General features: G+C 37.6%; 1 protein-coding gene across 4 annotated transcripts in view; it reads right to left on the bottom strand.

Moving 5' to 3' along the window:
- TBC1D23 (TBC1 domain family member 23) overlaps positions 1-22,005 on the bottom strand; it is a 63,881-nt gene extending 41,876 nt beyond the window's left edge. For 2 of the 4 annotated variants that reach the window (XM_007986060.3, XM_007986061.3), the window contains exons 1-3: positions 21,778-21,912; positions 3,338-3,449; positions 1,248-1,353 (exon numbers count right to left, since the gene is read on the bottom strand). In XM_007986060.3, the coding sequence (XP_007984251.2) occupies positions 1,248-1,353; positions 3,338-3,449; positions 21,778-21,830 (271 nt within the window). In that variant the 5' untranslated portion in view covers positions 21,831-21,912. Of the gene's footprint in view, positions 1-1,247; positions 1,354-3,337; positions 3,450-21,777 lie in introns of those variants that run through there. The other 2 variants (XM_007986059.3, XM_007986065.3) reach the window with 2 other exon arrangements.
- Positions 22,006-25,041: the final 3,036 nt, after the last annotated feature.

The raw sequence follows: 25,041 nt of genomic DNA, 5'->3' as shown, positions 1-25,041 counted from the left end.
CGGCCTTCTAACAGTCTTTTAACTTTAAGACAGTTGTTTAAAGAAAATTAAGAATAACAGTTTCACTTAAGCATGTTTTCTTTACCTAGTCCATTGAGAGAGAAGGGAAAGAAACAGAAGACTTCTATACAATCAGTATTTACTAAACATTAGCATTCAGTAATACGTGACCTATATATATGTCAAACATAAGAATGGCCAGTCTGAATTAAAGGGATAGGCAAAGATAGGCATAGCCTGTATTCCTGGGAAGCAAAACTGTTTTCTAAACAGATGATCACCTACCCCATGATGGGCAGCTGTTGCTATAACTCTGGCAAGAAGAGGGAAAGGAATTCATTCTCCACTACCAAATTCTCTTTCTTTTGTCCACACCACGAATAATGTTTCTGGTGTGCTTACCACACATAGGCCTATCAAGTCAATAATTTAACTAAAATATGACGGAAAGAGAAACAAAAATACAACAAAGCACTAGAGATGAATTTAAAAGAATAAACTAAATTGATCTACATTCTGAATTGAAATAGATGTTGTGGGTGATTGGAAACCTATTCAATCACAATTTATAATTGTTTCTCTATAGCAGACCACAAACTATGATTTATAGATAAACTTTTGCAACAAAGCTCCCCTTTAATTTGAGGGCTATATACAATCATACAGATCTTTATACAAAAATCAAAGTCAAGACTACAACAAACCCATAAATGTACACGAAAAATCTAACATATAATGCAAAGGAAACAGTAAAAACTAGGTTATTGTGTTTGTTTTTTTGAGACAGAGTCTCACTCTGTGCCCAGGATGGAGTGCAATGGCGCGATCTCAGCTCACTGCAACCTTTGCCTGCTGTGTTCAAGCGATTCTCCTGCCTCAGCCTCCCAAGTAGCTGGGACTACAGGTGCCCACCACCACACCTGGCTAATTTTTGTATTTTTTAGTAGAGACAGGGTTTTGCCATGTTGGCCAGGCTGGTTTCGAACTCTTGACCTCAAATGATTTGTCCACCTTGGCCCCCTAAAGTTCTGGGATTACAGGCGTGAGCCACTGCACCCAGTCAAAACTAGGCTCCCTTAAAATCAATAGACAATACTTCATAAGAATTTCAAAAGAAAAGTTCTAAAGCTATTTACAAGCCTTTTTCATATTCTGAAATTATAAGAAAATAATTCTGAAGAGTGATTCCTCAACCCAAAAATTATTTCCAAAATTTAACTCTGCTTGAAAATGATTATTAAACTTACCAATAAACTGCAGGCAATCTTTGTGAATAGTGTTCTGTTCTGGCAAGTCTAAAGTACCATCCCATGATGCCAAACTATCACCCTTTCCTGCAACATTCAGAGCAATCTGGAAGAAAGATTTAAAAAGCGACTAGCTTCATATGTTATTCCTCATTCTTGGAAAATATGCTGTAAAAATTAAAGGCCTGAATTTAAAAATAATAATAAAGATTACAATTAAGGTATCTATACTCCACCAAATGCTGAGTATTTAGCCATGTCACAACCAGCAGAATTATTTTAAATCCTCCTACATTAGATATTTCTTCATGTTGATTTAGGGAATACAATAAATTACCCAAAATATTTATATATTTAGATATGTAAATTTACACAAGCAATCATCTTTCCTGTTTTTTTTAAATGTAAAAACAACAGAATGTACTGGCAAAGAAAAAGTACATCTGTGCCATGTATATTTTAAAATTATACAGAATATTTAATAAATTGAGAAAATGTTTTTGCTGTTTTGTAAGGTTTTTTAAAAAATGTAAAATAAACAGTGTGGATTTAAAGAATCTTAAGTGACATATCCAAATGCAACAGGTAGGCCTACTAGAATTCAAATTTAGACAAATCACCTATAAAAACACATGTATGAGACAACTGAAGAAATTATCTTATGATGTTAAGGAATTACCAGTGTTTTTTTTTTTGCAACTGAGCCTCACACTGTTGCTCAGGCTGGAGCATAGTGGCATGATCTCGGCTCACTGCAACCTCTCTGCCTCCCGGGTTCAAGCGATTCTCCCGCCTCAGCCTCCCAAATAGTTGGTACTACAGGCACCCGCCACCACACCCAGTTCACTGTTGTATTTTTAGTAGAGATGAGGATTCACCATGTTGGCCAGGCTGATCTCAAACTCCTAACCTCAGGTGATCCACCCACCTCAGCCTCCCAAAGTGCTGGGATTATAGGCGTGAGCCACTGCACCCGGCCAGGAATTACCATTCTTTTAAATGTTTCAGACTTTTAGTATGCTAGCAAGGATTTGCTTTAAAACAGTCCACTGAGTCAGGTGTGGAGGAAAGGATGAGGATACTAATCAAACAACATTGGCTAAAGGTTGATACCAGTTAAAGCTGGGTTATGGGCACATGGGAGTTCATTATACAAGTTCTACGCTTTTGCATGTATTTAAACTTCTATAATAAAATGCTCAGAATGCTATGTACAGTTTTAATTCCATTTCTGTTACGTATATGCATAGGGCAAAAAGGTAAGCACCAAGACCTTATGTGTTTTACCTACAGGTGGTAGATAACAGATTTTTATTTTATCCTTTGTGGTTGTTATGTCATATATGTTTCCACAAATACATGTATTTCTTTTGTAATCATAACAACATCTTAATTCAAAATTTTAAAAAATAATAATACACACGCACTAGTGAATAGCTGAATAGAGGAAAACAAAGGGAAAATTTCCTATAACCCCAACAGCCAGAGGCATACTTTCTTTTTTTTTTTTTTAACACTGCTATGATCACTCTGTATCTGCAAATATACATCCTATTTTACTCACTGATTGTATCTTGTTTCACAAAACAATTTTCATAAATACTACTTCTTTTCCTTTGTTTTGAGATGGAGTCTCACTTTGTCACTCAGGCTGGAGTGCAATGGCGCTATCTCAGCTCACCGTAGCCTCGCCTCCTGGGTTCAAGCGATTCTCCTGTCTCAGCCTCTTTGTAGAGACGGGATTTCACCATGTTGGCCAGGAGGGCCTTGAATTCCTGACCTCAAGGGATCCGCCCGCCTCAGCCTCCCAAAGTGTTGGGATTACAGCATGAGCCATTGCTCCTGGCCCCATGAACACCATTTCTAATGGCTACAAAAGCATATATTACACTCCAAAATCTAAACCATTATTGTTAAATATACCAAACACTACAGAAACACACATTTTAATAAGCTACTGTTTGATAAATCTTCTAGATGTGGCATGCTCATAAGATAATAAAGTTTTCTGCAACTAAGACAGCTGAAGCAACTAACTTTTAAAAATATTCTTCAGTGATTACATTTTATTCATTTTAGTTTCTAGTTACCTTCCAAACTTTGGCCCTCAGATCAGCAGGCAGTGGTCTTCCTTGAATTATATTTCTCAAAGTTTCAAGATCACAACCTCCTGCTTCCAGAGCTTCTTCAAGATCTTTTTCCCTAAAAAACAAGTCCTATTTATTAAAATAAACTTTACTTCTCTTATTTAAGATTCATTTATAAGCATGGCCTATTAAAGGCTTGTCTAAGACACAAAAGTTCTCAGCAGCCAAAATGTAATGCCAAGGCATACACAACATGTTTTCTTGCTGGGAAATCTCAGGCTTCATATAGTCAATTTACTCTCATTTTACCCTTAGTTCTAACCAGTTTGGTTGTCTTTTCCTAGATTAATTTAAAGAGGAGATGGGGTAAGCTGGCTGACAGCACTGTGAAGTCATAGTAATATTAGTGTTCCTAGCAGTGGTAATGACTTTACATAGCAACTATGTGTGGGGCATTATTTCAAACACTTTATGTGTTCTTTTTAATCCTTATAACAATCCCTCTGAGGTAGGTTACATTACTGACCCCACATACAGATGCAAAAATGGAGGCAAAGAAGGGTTATAGACATTTAGGGGACAACTGAAGAAATAACTTTATGGGTATTAAAAAGTTACTATTCTTTCAAGGTGTTTACCAGTATTATGGTATATGGTCACATGTCATATTATGGTCACATGTCATATTAGCAGTAGAGCCAGCATTCAAATTTTAACAGTCTGGTTCCTGAATTCATGTTCTTAACATTATGCTCAATTCAGTCAAGAATTCAAAACACTGCAGCCTGAGACTATTTAGTAAATGACTATATCAGTATCACGCCTAGAGCAGTGCCTAGCTTAAAATAAGTATTAAATAAATGTTAGAGGGGAAAAACGATCTATTGGTATATTAAAGAAAAAGAACAATATCACATCATCTATCGGGGAATCTGTCCCCAGTATTTCAACATAGGTTCTTTCTATTTTCCATAAGTGTTGGCTGGCTGAGAAATAAAAAGAGTACAAAGAGAGGAATTTCACAGTTGGGCCACCAGGGGTGACATCACACATCAGTAGGACCATGATGCCCACCAGAGTCTCAAAACTAGCAGGTTTTTATTAAGGATTTCAAAAGGGGAGGGGGTGTATGAACAGGGAGTAGGTCACAAATATCACATGCTTCAAAGGGCAAAAAGCAGAACAAAGATCACATGCTTCTGAAGGCAAAAGGCAGAACTCCTGATATCTATGTTCAGCGGTGCACATATTGTCTTGATAAACATCTTAACAGAAGAAACAAGGTTCAAGAGCAGAGAACCGGTCTGACCAAAAATTTACCAGGATGGAGTTTCCCAATCCTAGTAAGCCTGAGGGTACTGCAGGAGAACAGGGTGCATCTCAGTTCTTATCTCAACCGCATAGGACAGACATTCCCACAGCAGCCGTTTATAGACCTCCCCCCAGGAATGAATTCCTTTCCCAGAGTATTAATATCAATATTCCTTGCTAGGAAAAGAATTTAGTGATATCTTCCCTATTTGCACGTCTGTTTATAGGTTCTCTGCAAGAAGAAAAATATGGCTCTTTTTGCCTGACCCCGCAGGCAGTCAGACCTTATGGTTGTTTTCCCTTTTTCCCTAAAAATCGCTGTTATTCTGTTCTTTTTCAAGTAGCACTGATTTCATATCGTTCAAACACACATTTTACAATCAATTTGTACAGTTAACACAATTGTCATAGTGGTCCTGAGGTGACGTACATCCTCAGGTTATGAAGAAAACAGGATTAAGAGATTAAAGTAAGATAGGCAAAAGAAATTATAAAAGTATTATTTGGGAACTGATAAATGTCCATGAAATCTTCACAATTTATATTCCTCTGCTGTGGCTCCAGCAGGTCCCTCTGTTCGGGGTCCCTGACTTCCTGCAACAATCATCAAGTAAATTACCAAGCAGTTTTGTTCAGTCTACTATGTTTAGGAGAAAAGTATGAATTTAATTTCATTTGTATAAGGTAAAAATAATTAAAAGAATACTTTTACAAAGGTATACATTGTTTTCTAGCCAGAAAATAACCAGTAAAATTATCAATTCTGGCCGAGTGCAGTGGCTCACGCCAGTAATCCCAGCACTTTGGGAGGCCAAGGTGGGTGGATCACAAGGTCAGGAGTTCAAGACCAGCCTGGCCAAGAAGATGAAACCCTATCTCTACTAAAAACACAAAAAAGTAGCCGGGCGTGGTGGCAGGTGCCTTTAATCCCAGTTACTTGGCAGGCTGAGGCAGACAACTGCTTGAACCCGGGAGGCAGAGGCTGCAGTGAGCCGAGATTGTGCTACTGCACTCCAGCCTGGGTAACACAGCGAGACTCCCTCTCAAAAACAAAACAAAACAAAACAAAACAAAAAAACAAAAAATCACCCAATTCCTTAGGAATTTTCAAAAACTGAGGCTTCAGTCACTGTTTACGATTTCAGCACACATTAAAAATCTGTACAAAATTTTTTTTTTTAAAATATATATATATTTTTGAGACGGAGTCTTGCTCTGTCGCCCAGGCTGGAGTGCAGTGGCCAGATCTCAGCTCACTGCAAGCTCCGCCTCCAGGGTTTACGCCATTCTCCTGCCTCAGCCTCCCGAGTAGCTGGGACTACAGGCGCCCGCCACCTCGCCTGGCTAGTTTTTTGTATTTTTTTAGTAGAGACAGGGTTTCACCGTGTTTGCCAGGATGGTCTCGATCTCCTGACCTCGTGATCCGTCCGCCTCGGCCTCCCAAAGTGCTGGGATTACAGGCTTCAGCCACCGCGCCTGGCCAAAGAAAATCTGTACAAATTTTTAAGAGCTTCATAACCTGGACAATTTATAACATTCCTTGAAGCAGTCTAAAAGGCAGTTCATCTCACTAGGATCAGGAAATCAGGATTTTTGTCCCATTTTTGTGGTTCTGAAGAAAATAAATTACTCCCACTCTTCATTTTTTTCAATAAGACAATGAAAATCTCCCCATTGATAGGCATCTAAGAATATTAGTTTAAATGTATATATTTCATAAAATGTTGCTCTCCTAAGGGAAAGGATTTAAATGAAAATGTAGTCACTTAGGATCATACTCAACAGAAAAGTACTCGTTGAATTTGAAAGGTTCCTTGACAAAGCTACTACAAATTCATATGAACAGAAGATAACTAGTGACCACACAAGAAACACTTAGTTATTTTGCTATATGGTCACCGAAGTGTTGGAAGGGAGAGGTAGAGAAAAAGATTTCAGGTCTACTGTTGAGAGACAGTTCAGGTCTATAGCTGATAAACACTGGGGTTTATCTATTCTCTTCTGGCCAAAATGTACAAGGCAGGCTGTTAGTAACCATGAAACAAAGAAAATTTAATGGCATCTTTGGTGAATAAATACCATATATTTAAACGGTCAAATGTATCAAATAATGAGGGACTAAAAACACTACTTACTGAGATGAAATTATTTTACTAGATGAATGAAGAATTAGAACTGTTCACTTTTTAGTGCAAAATTCTTTTCTTTTTGAAATAATTTTGCCAAATCCCTTACTATTCCCGACAACAAAGCTTGTATTTTGTTGCAAAATGCCCAATCCTCAAAGTACTTTTTAAATCACAACAATGTACAAGCACATCTCTGTTGATACAGCTGCTGTTGGATTCTTTGATGCTGTCCCCAGGGAACCACAAATGTGCTCTCCAGCAGTAGAACCATCAGCAAGGGCTCCTTTGAAGACCAGAAAATGCTACACCTTAAGTAGTAAAAGATACTTCTTACAAACCTAAATAATTAAAAGTAACATGATTTTCTGAACAAGGCATCCAAAGGTACAGTTACTAGACCTTCGACAATATAAACGTGCTTATAAAAGTAGTAAAGAGCTGAAAATTGTTAAGGTAAATAATTCATAGAAGGATCAAGCAGAGATAAGAATTCTATGGCATTTCGCTCTCAAATAGAATTCCTCTTCCCCTAAACCAAGTTTCTACTTTTAAACAAGTAATACAATTCTAACATACAAAAGCAAAATCCATGTCTGGTGTGGTATGAGTAGGTGGACTGTGTTTTGTTCAGTCTTCTTAGACCTTACAGCAGCTTCTCACTGACCTTACAAATTAAAGGTTGGTACAGTTACACTGGACATCCAGACAAGGTTTTAAAACAGAAAAGTACAGGCCTTGTCCATTTATTCTAAGAAATACAAAAAATAAGCAAAACTATCTACTTTGCTCAGAAAGTTCAGGACAGACCAAATCCAATGCTTCTGAGGTTGGAAGGAGAAACTCACCTCCTACTGAGTCTGTGACTTTTAAACTATTAACACGTGTTGGTATAATACCACAGGTTCCTGTCATGATCTATTCATGATCTATCAATAGCATATCTTCAAAACCTAAATAAAACATAACAGAATATCCCCTCACTTGATGTTGTGTGGTAAAATCACCTACTCTAAGCATTGTAGCCCAAGTTGCTTCAGAATTACAGTGAGGCAAACAATGTCACTAGATTTACATGGAATTAGTTTAATGTTTATACTCAAGCTAGCAAATGAATTGGATTTTTCTTCTTCCGCCAAATGGTGAATAACATATGGAAGCATTTCCACAATGTATGGGAGAAGGACGCATGAATTTTCAAGCACTACCAAATTTAATACGCACTTCCAAATGCTTCTATGATTAATTCATTATTAGAAATTTTGTAATTTTCTGAATAAACCATATTGAATCATAAAAAAATTATGATTTTTAAAAGCAATTGGATTACATATATTTTGTTCCTAAAATTTAAAAAGTTATAGAAAATCTCCCACTAGCAAAAAATGACTATATATTAACATTTTTCTAAATTCGGTTTTCCTCCCAACCATGTTCTAAAAATTTATTTTTCCCATCATTTCAAAATTTATGAAAACTGTTTAAAGGTACACACTCTCTCGCCAAACAGGGCATAAAAACAAGAAACAAAACTTAGTTCATCTCCTTTTTTTTTTTTTTTAACAAGTATCTTTCTTCACTTAAAGAAACCCCATACCCATTAGCAGTCACTCACTATTCCTCCCCACCAGCACCTCCTACCCTGACCCCAGCCTCTGCCAACCACTAATTTACTTTCTGTCTATACATATTTACCTTTTCTGGATATTTCATATAAATGGAATCATATAATGTGTGGCATTTATGCCTGGTTTCATTTAGCATAACATTTCAACATCTATCCATAATGTAGCATGTATCAGTACCTGCTTTTCATTGCCAAATAGTCCATTGTATATGAATATACCATATTTTACTTATTCATCCATCACATAATGGGCTTTTGAGTTTTTTCAACTTTTTGGTTATTATAATTATCTTAATTTCGAACGTATCAGTAGTTCAACTGGTTAAGTGTATGATACATATGTATTATTTATTATTTATTCTTCAAGAGGTCTGAAAGAATTTAAAGATCAAGCCTATTAAAACCTCACTCAAAAACCAAACCCAAACCAGGCCAGGGGCAGTAGCTTACACCTGTAATCCCAGCACTTCTGGTTGGATGGCTTGAGCCCAGGAGTTTGAGACCAGCCTGGGCAACATGGAAAAAAACCTGTTTCCACAAAAACTACAAAAAATAACAAGTTGTAGTGGTGTGCGGCTGTAGCCCCAAGTACTCAAGAGGCTGAGGCAGGAGGATCAATTGAGTTCAGGAGGCAGAGGCTGTAGTAAGGCCAAGATCACACCACTGCATTCCAGCCTGGGCTACAGAACGAGACCCTGTCTCAAAACACAGGCTACAGAACAAGACCTTGTCTCAAAAAGCAAACAAACAAAAAACAATAAAACCAAACCAAAGAACCTGTCACGCTCATTAGGATGACTACTACTTTCAAAAACATACAATAACAAGTGTTGACAAAGGTGTGAACTCTTGTGTACAGTTAGTGGAAATGCAAAATGATGCAGCCATACGGAAAACAGTATGACAGTTCCACAAAGAATTAAAAATAAATGTCCCATACAATTCAGCAATTCCATATGCTGGAATGTCTGAAAGAACTGAAGGCAGAGTCTGAAAGAGACTTTTGTATACACATGTTCACAGCAGCATTATTCCCAGTAGCCCAGAGGTGAACGCAACCCGAGTGTCCATTCACTGAGGAATGAATGAAGAAACAAAATGGGGGGGTGTACTTTATGTACAGAGATAACGGACTATTATTCAGCCTAAAAAGGAAGGAAATTCTGACACATGTTACGACATAGGTGAACCTTGACAACATTATGGTAAGTGAAATAAATCCGTCCCAAAAAGACAAATACTACACAACGCCACTTATATGAGGTACTTAGAGTAGTTAAGCTCATAGAGACAGAAAGTAGAATAGAGGTTACCAGGGCAGAGGGATGGGAGAATGCAGAGCTCTTTAACAGAAACAAAGTTTCAGTTCTGCAAGATGAAAGGGTTCTAGAGATTATATGCACAACAATGTAAATGTACTTAATACTAATGCACACTGAAAAATGGTTAAGATGGTAAATTTCTTACATTAAGTATATTTTACCACAATTAAAAAAAATCAACTCTAATGTATTATAAAAATTCATAAATTTGAGCTTCAGTGTCAGATCCGGGTTTCAATTTTGGCCCTTTAACAGCCATGTGACCTTATAAAAGGAAAAAGCACCACAGTGTCTATGTTACAGGGTCAGTTAATGCTTAAATAAGTTTCTGAACACAAAACATTCAGTGCAATGCTTGGCTACATAATTCTTTAATAAACAAAATCCATGAATACTATTACTTTTGTTGTTATTACTGAACAATAGCTTACTTTCTTAAAATGACTTTTTAATCATAATCATTTTAGAGAATTTTGCCAATGCATAAAAAAAATTAAAAACCAACCACAATTCCATTACCATGAGATAATCACTTTTTGTTAATTACTTTTCAGTTTGTCATGTGTGTATTTACAGACATATATTTATAGACATATATATTTATAATAAACTCAATTATACTGAAAATATAATTTTGAATGGTATTCCCTGGGTTTTATTCTGGGGTTTTCATAGTTTTTAGATTTCCATCTTGAGGTGATTTTTGTATACAGTGTAAAGAAGGGGTCCAGTTTCAATTTTCTGCATATGGCTATCCAGTTATCCCAACACCATGTATTAAATAGGGAATCCTTTCCCCGTTGCTTGTGTCAGGTTTACTGAAGATCAGATAGTTGTAGGTATACAGTCTTATTTCTGGGTTCTCTATTCTGTTCCATTGGTCTATGTGTCTGTTCTTGTACCAGTATCGTGCTGTTTTGGTTACCGTAGCCCTGTAGTGTAGTTTGAAGTCAGGTAGCATGATGCCTCCAGTTTCGTTCTTTTTGCTGAGAACTGCCTAGGCTATTTGGGTTCTTTCTTGGTTCTATATGAATTTTAAAATAGTTTTCTCTAGTTCAGCGAAGAAAGTCAACGGTAGTTTAATGAGAATAGCACTGAATCTACAAATTGCTTTGGGTAGTATGGCCATTTTAACAATACTGATTCTTCCTATCCATGAGGATGGAATGTTTTCCCACTTGTTTATGTCATCTCTGGAGGTCATTACCCCTAGCAATCTAAGGCAGGAACGGAAAATGAAATACTGCATGTTCTCAAACATATTACTTCTTTGCTTAGCGCATTAAGTAACTGCTACTTAAGAAAGGATACTTTACAGAAACATTAAGTAGGAAACAATGTGGCATATGTGCTACTTTAAACTGTTTCATTCTAGCTCTCCAATACTTAATATTGGAAGTATAAACAGGCTAAACAAGTTCAACTTATAGCTAATAACAAATTGTATTTTAAAGGTTTTCAGTATGATAAACTTGTAAGTAACATAAAAGATATAAAAATATGTGGCTCAATTTTTGAGTGGAGAAAATAATTAAGTTGAGGGAGTAAGCATCCTCCCTACACTCCCTGTGGATGGAGACAAAGGTAAAGGATGGAAGGGCGGCATAGATTAGTTAGTAGAGTCTTCATGTGGCTTCACTTTATGTCCTCAGTCTTGATTCCATGGCCCAAAACTTAAAGCATATTCTTGACAACACTCTTGACTTCTTCACTCCTTGGTCTTTCTGTCACATTCAGAAAGCTGCAAATTCCTAACATTAGGTTAATCTAACCAGTCTGCCTTCTTTGTTCCTATACTCTACTCCATGTGGGCTTCTTGGGAAAATAAGAAAACTCTATGATGCTATCATATAACAATAGTGCCTGGAAATCTCCTATTCACCACTTACTTCAGACTTCTTACCCGGCCACTTTACCTCACATGACTTTACTTATGACTCCAAAGAGAAAATACAGGCCAGCAGGTTTCTCTTCCCTTTGATCTCAGCCCCCTCCAAAAACAAACATAAGCAACTTATTATTCCAGTCATTATTTTCTTCTTTCCTGTATCTACAGGAGACTTAACTAGCTCTTCTCTAGTCTAAGACTGATAACTTCACCTGGCTCTTATCTCCACTCACTCCCCACAATCTTTCAGAAGCCATGTGTCATCTATTATCCCCTCTCTCCTATCTTCCACTTCTATCTCTACTGGCTCTTTCCTCCGAGACAATATGCTCAAAAATTGTCATTAGAAATAGCAATGTTCACCACAAAAACGTCTCCACACTTTCCCTTTCCATCCAGCTACCAAACTTTTGGTTGTTCCTTTCACAAAGAATTCTTGACAATATATGTAACAACTTTTCCCTCATCTTAAATTTATTTCTTCCCTCTCTTGCTAACCCCCTTCCATTTCTCATCCCTCTTTGATCCTCACCACTCCATAGGGACCACTCTGTATCATCTCCACCTTCTTTCTTAACCAAATCTAAAACACTAAGATATTAATAAAATGTTTTCTGGGTTGGAAAAAAAAATGTTTTAAATTCATGAAGCCTCTCAGTCTATCAACTAAGCTAAGTCAGCTTTACTAATCTTCAAAATTCTTAAAATTGAATCCTTTTCTGTAATTATAAAAATAATGAAGACTAGCAGTTTTAAAAGGATCAAGTAGGGCCTATAATATATGTAATCACTCTACACTTAATAGCAGAGTACAGAGAAATTACAAAGAAAATCCAGTTACCACATTAAAAAATTAATTTTGTGTCTTAAAGTGGCCAAGGTCTAAGATTCATTATTGTTTTCTTAAAATAAAAATACAAAAGCTACACTACTGGGAAATCAATAAAAGCCCAAAGCCTGACATATAAACATCTTAAATATGTTATTTCTATCGCATAGGATATTATTCAAACCTGTGAGTCTGCTAACAGTATTAAACAGAGCCAAGAGAAAAAAAAGAACTTAGAAATCTTTACTGAAAGTACTTCTAGCATTCAAAAATGTAACCTGTGATTATCTCCTTTCCTTTAAAATTTCCACATTTACTTACTTGAAGGGTCCTATATATAAATATAACCTACTTACCATCAAAAAGTCACCTCTTTCCTTCCCTTTACAGTTCAACTTCCTTGAAAACAGTACTCTCCACTCACCTAAACGCTCTCATTCACCCAAAACCTCCATCACTCTACTAAAGGTGCTCTCAGAAGTCATTAGTCATCTTTCTCAGCTCTTGTCCCCTTTACAAACACTGCAAAGTTTGACTGTCTCCTTAAAACACCCTCTTTTAGATTTTCCTCTGCTTTCCTAAACCATATTCTGAATTATTTCCTTCCCTGACATAAGTATTCTTTCATTCAAAACTTCAACACATATGTATTGAGCACCTACTACAGGCTACCCACTGTGTGAGCCACTGGGGATGCAGTACAGAAAAAAAAAGTCAATGCTCTTATGTAGCTTACATGCCAGATGGCTATTCCAAGGTTCTAGTCCAAGTCCTATCATCTAAATCCTGTTGAACAGAGGTGAGAGTACCAATGAGGTGCAGTTTATTCATATTTGTTTAGAATGTAAACCACTGTGAGCACAGATTAAACCTTGACAGCCCAGCTTGTCCATGCATATATCCTAATCAGGTATAAGCCTCTGACCAATTATTTAAAACTCTAAAGTGAACAGCTAATTAGTCATAAGCACTAGCAAACTGTGGAACGGTGAGCAAGTAGTGGCAAGCTGCATGTATTGAATTGTGGTTTCATGGCTTAATTTGTGCCACCACATTTCTGGGGGTTTCTTAATGCTCAGGTAATGAGACATCAGGACCAAAGCTTTGTCTGAACTTGTTTTGCTACTATTGTTAGGACGCTAGTTACAAAGTACTACCATAACAAAACTCCTTAATTAGCTCTTGAATATTCTGTATGACATCTGGTAGAAATGAAAAGAGAGTAACTTTGTTACAGATTCACTTGTACAGTAGATATGCATGGAGCTCAATGACCACAGTATGTCTTGTGCAACTTATTTTTAAATACCAACCTCAAACCATAAAAATTTTCCAAGTATTTCAATAGTATGATAGCACATTCAGAAAAGAACTTGACAACTTAAAGTCTTGAGAGAACACAATTTGATACAATTTGATAATTGTGAAGTTATCTAGATTTGTGTCAGAATCAGACATGCTTGTTACAAGCATTTTAACAAGTTACAAATTTATATGCCAAGGGGAAAAACACCCATTCACCAGCTTTAAAAAAATTGTAAAACTTTGCATTAGGACCAGATCCACAAAAACAGCTTTGGGAGATTCCCTTATGAATAATGTAATCTTCCCTAGAATTTGTGTTTTAATCATGATCTTGGGCCAAGTAAAGAAGGTGCTAAATCTAGTCCTCTTGGCTTGACAAGCCAAACTTAACAGCTACAGTAGTTCATCACTGTATGCAATAGGCAAAAGAGATAGAGATCACAGAAATGTTATTTTATAAGCTACTAAAATTAACTACAAATGGAACAGGTGTTTTAAATCTTAGATTTATTTTTGATCTACAATCCATGTAGATCAAATTACACCAATGGTACCAATGGTGCCCCTTTCTCTGCTAAGAAAAAAACTCAGTTGTTGCCTAAGTAAAAAATAAAAAGATACACACAAAAAAGTTTCTCATAACTACATGTATAATGTTGCAATGCATTTGCTGTAAGATTTTGACTACAAAATTGGAGAGTAATTTCTCTAATGAGCAGTCAACTTCAGCGAGTACTCAAAATCCTTTCTTCTTCCATGCTTTCTCAAAATAAAAATCCTCAACACTGTTCCCTTCTATCTATATACATGGGGTGACTTTTCAGTATTTTTAAGGCACTAAGAAATGCATCCTTGTTTTTTTACCCCCACTAACTATTTGGAAACTAAAAATAGAGTGTATCTTTTGCCCAAGACAGAGAGTGGTATGAAAACAGCAAGAAGTCAGAGAGAGACATTACCTACGTGTATTACAAATTTCCACTTTATCCACTAAAAGAAGTGTCACCAACATTCTTTGTCTTGAAACTATCATTTCAGAAGATATAGTTGTTATAAAGAAACAACTATAGCAAATTAAGTGACAACACTTTGCAACATATGGACAATTCTCAAGGGTACTATGCCAATGGGGATCATAGTTTGACAAAGAAATACATATTGGGTTTGTTTTTTTTTTTAAGCTGGACTGAAACCATCAGAGAAGATTTTTTTTCATAAGAGGATTTCACTGAATTTTATGCTGATGATTATTAATCTAAATGGAATTCACAAAATAAAGGATTTCTGGTATTCAAATTGCACACATATATGAGACAAATAAATCTTTTGCATCACAAAGTGATGCACAGAGGCTTCAACACAAAGGTTAGAAACTGTTCAAAGGAAAAATAAAACACGTACGTTATTATTATTATTATTATCATTATTATTAGAGACAGAGTCTCGCTCTGTCACCCAGGCTGGTGTGCAGTGGAGTGATAGTTCACTGCAGCCTCGATTTCCCCCGTTAAAGCAATTCTTCTGCCTCAACCTACCAAGTAGCTGCGACTACAGGTGTGTGCCACCAAGCCTGGCTAATTTTTTTTATTTTTAGTAGAGACGAGGCCTCACTATGTTGCCCAGGATGGTCTCGAACTTCTAAGCTCAAGCAATCCTCCCACCTTGGCCTCCCCAAGTGATGGGATTACAGGCATGAGCCACCACACCCAACACATAACTATGCTTTCTCATAGAGCTGTTTTAAGATCAAAATGAAATGTTTATATAAGCATTATATATAAAGAGTAATGTTCTATGTAAATGTATAGTATTTTCTTATATAGGCTGAGCATCCCAAATCCAAGAATCCCAACTCCAAAATGCTCCAAAATCTGAAACTCTTGAGCACCAACATGATACTCACAGGAATGTTCACTTAGGCTTTATGGATTTCAGATTTTTGATTAAGGATGCTCAACCAGTTAAGTATAATACAAGCATTCCAAAGAGATATTCAACCTGTATCTCCTTGCTAAAATTATTAAATACCACCACAACAACTAGTTTAATGTAACAACTATTTTAAAAAGAAAGCAAACACTACAAGATTCCCACCCAACTATCAAATGCAATGTCAGCTAAAGGATAAGAAAAAACTCCTTTAAGCATCAAGAAAACAGATGAAGACTTGCAACAAATGATGTAATTAGACATTATTTTCTTAACTCGGGTTAAAACGTTAGGCAGACCCATAAAACAAATAGACAGTAAATTTCAGAAAATAGGTTTAAGTGGCTCTTATGTTCTTTATTTCTACAAGAAAGAATTTGATTTTATGAGCTTAATGGAAGGTACTTATTTGCTTTCCATCTGTAATTCTCAATATCTAACTCATTTTAAGCCCTGCCCCGTTTCAAACTGTTTAATCCTACTCTTTTCTGCTAGCGCCTGTAATTTCCAAAACACCAGCATTTAGATATCTTCAGAAGTTATTTTCACACAGTATTCCTAGAGATAAAATGATGAAAAAATTAAAGTGTCCAAGGAAGGCACCACAATACACATTCCCAGTCTTAAAACTGTTTGAAATTTTTTTCTAAAACCTTACACAGCAGCTTGAATATAACCACTATTCAGTGAATGTTTGCTGAACTGAGAATGTTTTTGCTAAACTCTATTTTGCTTTTTGACACATGAGAAAAGGCACTGTCTTTATACCAAAAAGAATCCGCATTTCAGCACTATGCAGCAGAAATGCTTTGTCAAGCATATTTTCTCAATTCTATCCAGAAGACTCCTACTGAAAAGTTGGCTGCATACTGCGGTATATTTAACTGGGTGCTCTGAATTGCTCACTATACTTACATAGGGAACGCACTTGTCCCCTCTCTGCAGTGAGTACACAGAGATAAAAATGAATTAATTGAAATACACTTATTTAGCATGCAAAAAGCAATTGCTAACTCAAATTATGGATATTAAAACATCCACAGGAAACAAAATCCTAAAAGTGAATTATTACTTAAGAATTACCTTTAGGCTGGGTGTGGTGGCTCACACCTGTAGTCCCAACACTGTGGGGGGAAAGGAGGGTGGATCACCTGAGGTCAGGGGTTCAAGACCAGCCTGTCCAACATGGTGAAACCCCATCTCTACTAAAAATACAAAAATTAGCCGGGCATGGTGGCACATGCCTGTAATCCTAGCTACTTGAGAGACTGAGGCAGGAGAATCGTTTGGACCCAGGAGGCAGAGGTTGCAGTAAACCAAGATCTTGCCACTGTACTCCAGCCTGGGTGACAGAATGAGACTCCGTCTCAAAAAAAAAAAAAAAATTACCTTTAAAAATTATAAAATTTACATTATAATTAAAGACTTTAATGTAAACAGTATGTCTTTTTCATTTCTTTGCCTGCCCTCTAATTATAGTTTACAAAATCAAGTAACTGTCACATCATAACCCCAACTCAACAAATAAAGTTCATTTTCTCATTGCTTCTAAAGTAGCATCTAGCCTTCCCAGTTCCACAAGCAGACAATGTTCTTCTTAAACAGAGTTACTTTTTCTTTTGTATTTAGCATATTTCTTTATTGATTATATCATATTTGAAATTTCAAACACTTAGTTCTTAAATGACATTTAAATCTTTTCTCATATTTTAATGATTATTCAACAGGTAGCACTGATAGTACTATTTACAGAAAACTTTGAAAAATAACTTCTTATTCTCAAACAATTCCTACTCACATCTCAGATTAACAACAATAGAAGATTCTTGTGGAATTGATATTTTTACAATTTTAAGAAAAGTTTAGCAATAATTTAAGAAGAGTTTAGCAATAAAAAACACTAAAAGCTGAATATTAAGTAACATTTTTTAATTAAACAAACTCCCAATTTCAACAATTATATAATTAATGTCAATACCAAAACAATTTTTAAGTTATGACTTTAGATCTTTAGACACTATTTCAGTCTTGAAAGTCTTGGAAAATGAGAACATATGTTCAAATCCAGTGCTATTTTTCTTCAATACCAAGAAGGGTAATTACCAATCTTTTCACTGTAACAATTCAACATGTTTGATCTTACAAATCCAGATTCTCACAACTTAATTTTTTAAAATTAAATTCAAATCACTTCAAACTAACTATAAGCATTTTTACAAGAATTTCAGCACACCCTTTGAGCTTACATGGCTGAATCCCAGAGAGCTTGAAAGCCGAGGCATTTTCTGATTACTCTGGCTTTCCATAAAGAATAAGCATTATACTAACAGACAATTCCACAGCTCACAAAAACACTGGTGTCAGGAAATTTGTATGAAATGACAGCTTAGTATGCTATTGCACATAATTATATGAAAGTATTCATTCATGCGTACATTCACTCAACAAACATTTACTGAGCCGCCTGCCTTTTATCAGCCACTGCCCTTGAGAAGTTCATTATCTAAAGAGCAATGTAAGTCATATAATTACACGTATTTTAGTATAACATGTAAGGTGATACAATGTGACATATACAAATTCCTCTGACCTACTCATTCTGATATACATATAATCTAGAACCCTGATAACTAAAGTGTGGTCCATAAACCACCATAATCGGCAACACCCAGCAGCTAGTCAGAAACAGAATCTCAAGTTCCACCTCAAAATCTACTGAATCACAACTATAATTACCTGGGTAGCATTTCAACAAGCTCCCCAGATAATTCCAATGCACATTTAAATTTTGAGAAGCACTGAACTAGAACATAACTGAAAATCAGCAAAAACAATGTCATAGAGTCCACATACTTTTAAGATCTTCAAGGCCCATCCTGAGCCTTTTTAAGAATGTATATACAATTTTAACAGGTTCAATGACTTAGTTTCACAGACTAGGAACAAATTAAGAGATACTACTGACAACAAAAAAACAAAATAGGAAAAACTTACAAAAAGCAATCTCAAAAAGGGACTGCTGTGTCATTTAGCATAGCAACAATTTGTCTACATAGGCCCCAAAAGTCTCACCATATTACAATAACACAAAAGTAATCCATGCTCTCAAACATGCCTCCTGTATCTAGACCATAAATTTCTTGAGGACAGACAGGTAGTTTTATCCTTAAATTACATTTGTAAACTGAATGACTCAAGTCATTAAGATGAGTTTGAGCTAGGCAGTAAGATATACGATATATTTTAGAAAAAATTCCATCTGACGGAGTTAAAAACATTTGCTCCAAAAAGAGAGAAAGAAAGAGAGCGAGGGAGGGAGGGGGAGGAAAGAGAAAGAGAGCGTAAAACACCCGGATGGATGGGGCACACCTGTAGTCCCCAGCTACTCAGGAGTATGAGGCCAGTTTGGGCGCCATGGCGAGACCTCGTTTCTTACAACAAAATAAAAAAAGAGTAAAGCATCCCCATTCTATAACCCATTCACCAAGCACTCTAAGAACACAGGCTTTATTGAAACTATGGCTCCCAATCCCAAAGTCTTCCTGACTCTATTCAAACCCTCTTCTGGGGGGATGATGAGAGTGCCAGGAGAAGAAGGAGAAAGATTAGAAGAGGATGGAGGGAAAACAGACATCACTGACCATGTCAGTGTTCCTCCATTCATGAAAATAAAACCAGCAAAAATACAAAGACACACCAAAGATACAGCAATCCTACAAGAGAACAAATGCTATCTCTAGTAAACATTCACTCCAAGTCTTCTGCCCCTGCGAACCAGGAACACGCTCACAATCCCTCAAACCTAAGAACTCCCCAGAGACACCTTAACTCTGGAAACATTTCCCCTCATGGCACTCAATGAGCTGGTGAAGGCCAGGTTATGATACAATTCACCGTTCCAAAACAGCAAACTTCAGGCTATAATCAACTAGGTCACTTTCTGAAAAGTGTTGTAATGTCTGTCGCTGATTCTTAAAAGGTTCTTTTAATTAGTTAAAAACTTTTTTACTATTTTTCCAGACCTATTTTTCTTTTTTCTCCTGCCATTCTTGCAGGATACCAGAAGCAAAAAGACGTATTTTTCTGCAACTTCTCTCCAACCAGGTAGTTCTCATTCTTACTCTCAAAACAAATTAGTTGCCTTGTCTACGCCATGGCTTACGCTGTTAATCCATTCAGAGGCCTTTTCCATCTCTTAATCTGATTCTGCACTAATATGTCAGCCCCAAGCCATGTGTGGATATTTAATATCTGAAATGTGGCTAGACCAAACTGAAATATAAGGTAGATGTAAGATGCACATTGGATTTTGAAGACTTTGCACAAAAAAGATGTACAATTATATAATTTTTAAACTAATTACATGTTGAAGTATGTTAAATAGATTATTAAAACTGATTTCACCTGTTTCTTTTCAGTTTTTGTTTTTGTTTTGAGACGGAGTCTCACACTGTCGCCGGGCTGGAGTGCAGTGGCTCCATCTCCGCTCATTGTAACCTCTGCCTCCCGCGTTCTAGCGATTCTCCTGCCTCAGCATCCTGAGTAGCTGGGATTACGGGCACGCGCCACCACGCCACGCTAACTTTTGTATCTTTAGTAGAGACGTAGTTTCACCATATTGGTCAGGCTGGTCTTGAATTCCTGACCTCAAGTGATCCGCCCATCTCGGCCTCCCAAAGTGCTGGGATTACAGGCGTGAGCCACCACGCCCAGCTTCTTTTTAGTTTTTAATGCTGCTACTGGAGAATGTTAAATTACAATATGTGACTTCTATTAGACAGCCCTGGGGTTTAAATCCTACTCATTCTTCGAAGCCTAATTGAAATGCTGCTGCTTTCATAAAGCTTTCCCCCAGTGACTCCAACTGCCCCAGCCCCCACTGCCAACCTCTCGTAATACTTTTAATCACACTCACAAAGAATGAGATTAATTTTACTTTGTTATACCTCCCCAACTCCAACATAAGCAAGTTGAAGGAAAAAAACTACATCTAGATCACCATGAAGTGTTCCTCTGACACCTTGGAGAGCCCAGCGCTAAGGAATGGTTGATGTCTGCTAATGGAGGGCTGAATTTCTTAATTACTAATTATCTATTCCTTTCAACGATTTCCATCTTTTTTTCCTCTGGGATTAAAGTCGAGGTCTATGAATGTCCTGTATTATTTTTAAAGTGCCCATGAGCTGTACACGTACAATATAACGAACAAGTAAACCCAAAACTAATACATGTGGTCAATGCACTTAGATCAACTGTAAAACTTAGACAAGCCTCTAAAGTTCCCTTTTTCAAAAGTGATATTGTAGAACATAACAACGTATTGTGAGATCAACTATTTCAAAAGTAGAAGCCTTTCCCAAAGATTAACACTGGGTAAGCAATTTACCAAAAAATTATTGGTGGTCCTCCCCCACAATCCCGAGTATAAATCAGGTAATCATGCAAAAGCTTGGGTGCAGCAAGAGCAAAGTCCCACACTGCATCCAAAGCTCAGAAATCGAGCTGTGAGAAACGTGGTAGTAGGGGAAAAGACGACTTGCGTGAAGGAGACGCAAGATGAAAACTGTTGGAATGCAAAACGAGATAACAGCCGGAATAAAAAAAAAGAATACCAGCTACGTAGAAGGGATCCTCCTGGGGTCAACCTCTGAACCCTCAAGCAAAGTTCGCAGTGGTCATTTCAAAACGTCTTTTCTTCATATTGTATTTTAATGCCTCAGATCTGCATCCAACAAACTTCCGTCTTCAGCCTGCTCCAACCTCCCACAGCCAGGGACTCCGGCCAAACCCAGCCCTGAAGCCACCCTCTCCAGCACACTTTGGAGACTGACGGACGACATGGGAGGACCGTTCTGAGGCCCAGCACCTGGATGACACCCCTCTCCTTGGGAGTCCCGCCCCAGTCCCTTGGGCAGAACCAGGCAGGCAGGGGGCACCGGCAGGCAGGGGGCACCCGGCAGGCAGAGGGGGCGGGGCAGGGCACCGGACTTCGCCTAGGACCGGCCTCTCCATTCTATGCCGACGCCAGACGGCTCCTCGGGGACCGGCAGGATGTTGAGAAGGAAAAATAAAGAAGCACTGGGAATTAGCCCCGGCTTTCACTCACCAGCCGTCGCCGCTCGACGTTGGCAGCGGCAGGACCTCTTCTCCTTCCGCCATTGCTGTTGACGTCCACGTCACTTTGCCGAAAAGTGGATCCCGCGCTGAGACCAACTCTGAGACCCAATGTCGTAAAAGGTCTTCGGAAGTCCAGCACTGAGCTTCCCCAGACGGGAAGAAAGAGGGAGGTGGCAAGGGACTGCAGGAACGCAGCGTCACGGCGTCCCGAGGCCGAAAGGCAGCGTCTTGGGGGAGGAGACTTGGTGGAGGCAGCTGCCCCTCCAAAGACTACATGTCCCAGGATGCCACGGTGCCGCGGACGGGGCGGGGTGGGCGGAGCTCGTTGGGAGCCTTCCCAGTTGGAGGCCTTGTGTGGTAACAGCGTCTGTTTTTGGCGTCCAGTTAGCGTCTTCATTCCAGCTTGGCGTCGAAATTAACAAAGTTAGACTTTAGAGTCCTAACTATTTGAGAAATCCAGGGAAATGGGAATTGACACAGCGAAGGCGGACGTAGGAGAAGAGCCACAGTTCAGTAATTTCCTGCTGTAGCAATTTAATTTGCGGAAAGAAGTGGGACGTAAGGAAAGGGGCAGACCACCCGTATTTGTGAGGCCCCGTCAAAAGTATTAGTGAAGGCCCGCATACTTTTTGTCTGAATATTTAAAAGTTGTAAATCAAGCTAAATACTAAAGGAAATACGTTCTAGCCTCCTAACTTAAATATATCTTCCTAACAGTCTGAAAGATCAAGTCCGAATTTAGAATTCTAAGACTGGAATTCCAGGAAAGGAGAGCTGCCAAAATCCTTCTCTTCCCATTCCACTTCCCCTTCACACCACATGGGCGGACACTTGGCCACCACCGGGGCCTTGGGATGAGCACACACTCGGGAGGATGAACCTAAAGAAATGCTTTTGCAAGCCCTGAAAACAACAGTGATGAAGTAGTACTGCATGTAACAATATGGATACATCTGAAAAATACGCTGTTAAATGAGCAAAACAGATTGCAGACGGATAGGTAAAGTATGGTATCATTTATATTTGGTGTTTAAAAGATAGTATATTACAAATAGATCCATATGAGCTTAAAATGCAGGGGAATGATACATAGAAATCTCGGAATGGCAGTTACATTCAGGGAAAGGGAGGAGTCTGCATTAATTTTTTAATATTTTATTAAGGGCCCAAGGTGGCCACATAGGTGGCCAGTATTCTTTATAGAGTCTATACTTAGGTATGTAAAGTGTTTCATGATTTTAAAACCTATTTTTTATTAAAATAAATACAAAACAGTACAGCTATCTCATTTACAACCAAAAACATGTTCACTCTCTTCCCTAAAAGGAAATAATACAGATCTGCATGGTACAGCACCCACTTCCAAGGCCCGGATCTCTGTAATGTTCAGTCCTCTGTTAGGGAACATTTCTTTTAACATAGAATGAGACTTTAGATGCCCTCTATCAAAAAGAATAAAAGACGTGAATCTAGGTCACATTACCATTCTAATATTCAGGACCTCCCCTGGGTCCCTTCAATTGTTGCCAGTAGGTTTTCAGAAACTTTTCAAAAAATGGTTTTAAAACCTATTCAGTCATTGACATGAGAAGCAGTTGTTCACTGGTTAAGAAGATTTTAGTACTCAATTATGATTCATTTTGAGTATAATTAAATCAGCAACTGCTTTATAGTCTCTAGTAGAATATTTTCCCCTTAAAAATATGTCACTTGACATTTTTAAACAGTTCTTTATTCTGTCAAAGTAAAGTGGAAAGTTCTGACTTCTATGTTTTTTAATGGAGCCAGAGCCAGCTCCATGGGCATGTAGTCTATGCAATAGCAAGAGACCACACGCTTAGAAGAGCAATTGTGCTTAATTTCATGCTCTAGTGTTGCCATCTTGAAATTCTTAATAATTTGGGAACAAGGAGCCACTGGTTTTAATTTTGCACTAGTCCTCACAAATTAGGGAGCCAAGTCCAGATAGGGTCAATATCTTAGTGATGTATAACCCATTGGGGACAAGATTTCAACCGAAATTGTTTAGCGATAGTATCTTCTGGGGATTTGTGTCATTGGTTTTTTTTTCTTTTTTCTTTTTTTTTTTTTTTTTTGAGACAGAGTCTCACTCTGTCACCCAGGCTGGAGTACAGTGGCATGATCTCAGCTCACTGCAACCTCTGCTTCCTAAGTTCAAGCAATTCTCTCACCTCAGCCTCCTGAGTAGCCAGGACCACAGGCGTGTGCCACCATGCCCGGCTAATTTTTGTATTTTTAGTAGAGTCGGAGTTTTGCCATGTTGGCCAGGCTGATCTCGAACTCCTGACCTCAGGTGATCCAGCCACCTTGGCCTTCCAAAGTGCTGGAATTACAGGTGTGAGCCACCATGCCCTGCCCATATGCTCTTTATTCATCAACCTGTTGTAAGTTCTACTCAGTATTTGCTCCAAGGTCATGATATTCAAGACCTCGGACATCCTTTTTCCTCTAGTGATAATTCTAGAAATCTAGCTGAGAGGCCAAGTAGTACTTGAAACTTGGAAGGCCTTTGACTCCTTTTTCTTTATTATTATTTTATTTTTATTTTTCTGAGACAGGTTTCACTCCCTCAAGTAGAATTTGTTAAATTTTCATAATGGACCTCTGCTTAAAACAACACAAAAACACTTTTCAAGAACTAGAGAGGATTTCATTATGAAATCTTGGGGTGTATCCCCTACCTGCATTTGTGCATCTAATTGTAGTTCCCACATCCAAATGGGAAGATGTATTATTTCATATTATCCTTGGATAAAATCAAATCAAAATGTATTTCTTATAACGAGAAAATTAAAATGTCTTGGTTTTAAATGAAATTGTAGAGAACATAAAAAGATTTTGCATCTATTATTTGGTGTTCTGAGCCATATAATTATGTCATTTATACTGTATTACATGTACTTAATTTGTACCATGCCTATGACACATAGTAGAATCTCCATAAATATTTGTAAAATGAACTAGGGCATTTTCTGAAGTACTTTTGTAATGGATTAAGCTATTCACCTATATAGAAATGGCTGGTTGGGTTCAGGGGCAAGTAAGGATTAAGAACTCATCTGCATGGTCATAGTTGTTATGTGAGTAGAATTTAATTCAGTTTTCATTGTAATATTATTTTAGCATTTGTTAAAAAGAGATGGAGAAATGATCATAGCTCTTGATCATTTATTCCATATTCGTGCAGCCTTTTCTTGACTTTTGTGCATTCTTAGGTGACGACAAAGATCTA

Source organism: Chlorocebus sabaeus, chromosome 22 (genome assembly GCF_047675955.1).
Source record: "Chlorocebus sabaeus isolate Y175 chromosome 22, mChlSab1.0.hap1, whole genome shotgun sequence".
In the NCBI taxonomy this organism is placed as follows: domain Eukaryota; kingdom Metazoa; phylum Chordata; class Mammalia; order Primates; family Cercopithecidae; genus Chlorocebus; species Chlorocebus sabaeus.
This window is presented reverse-complemented; position numbering and strand designations above follow the sequence as displayed.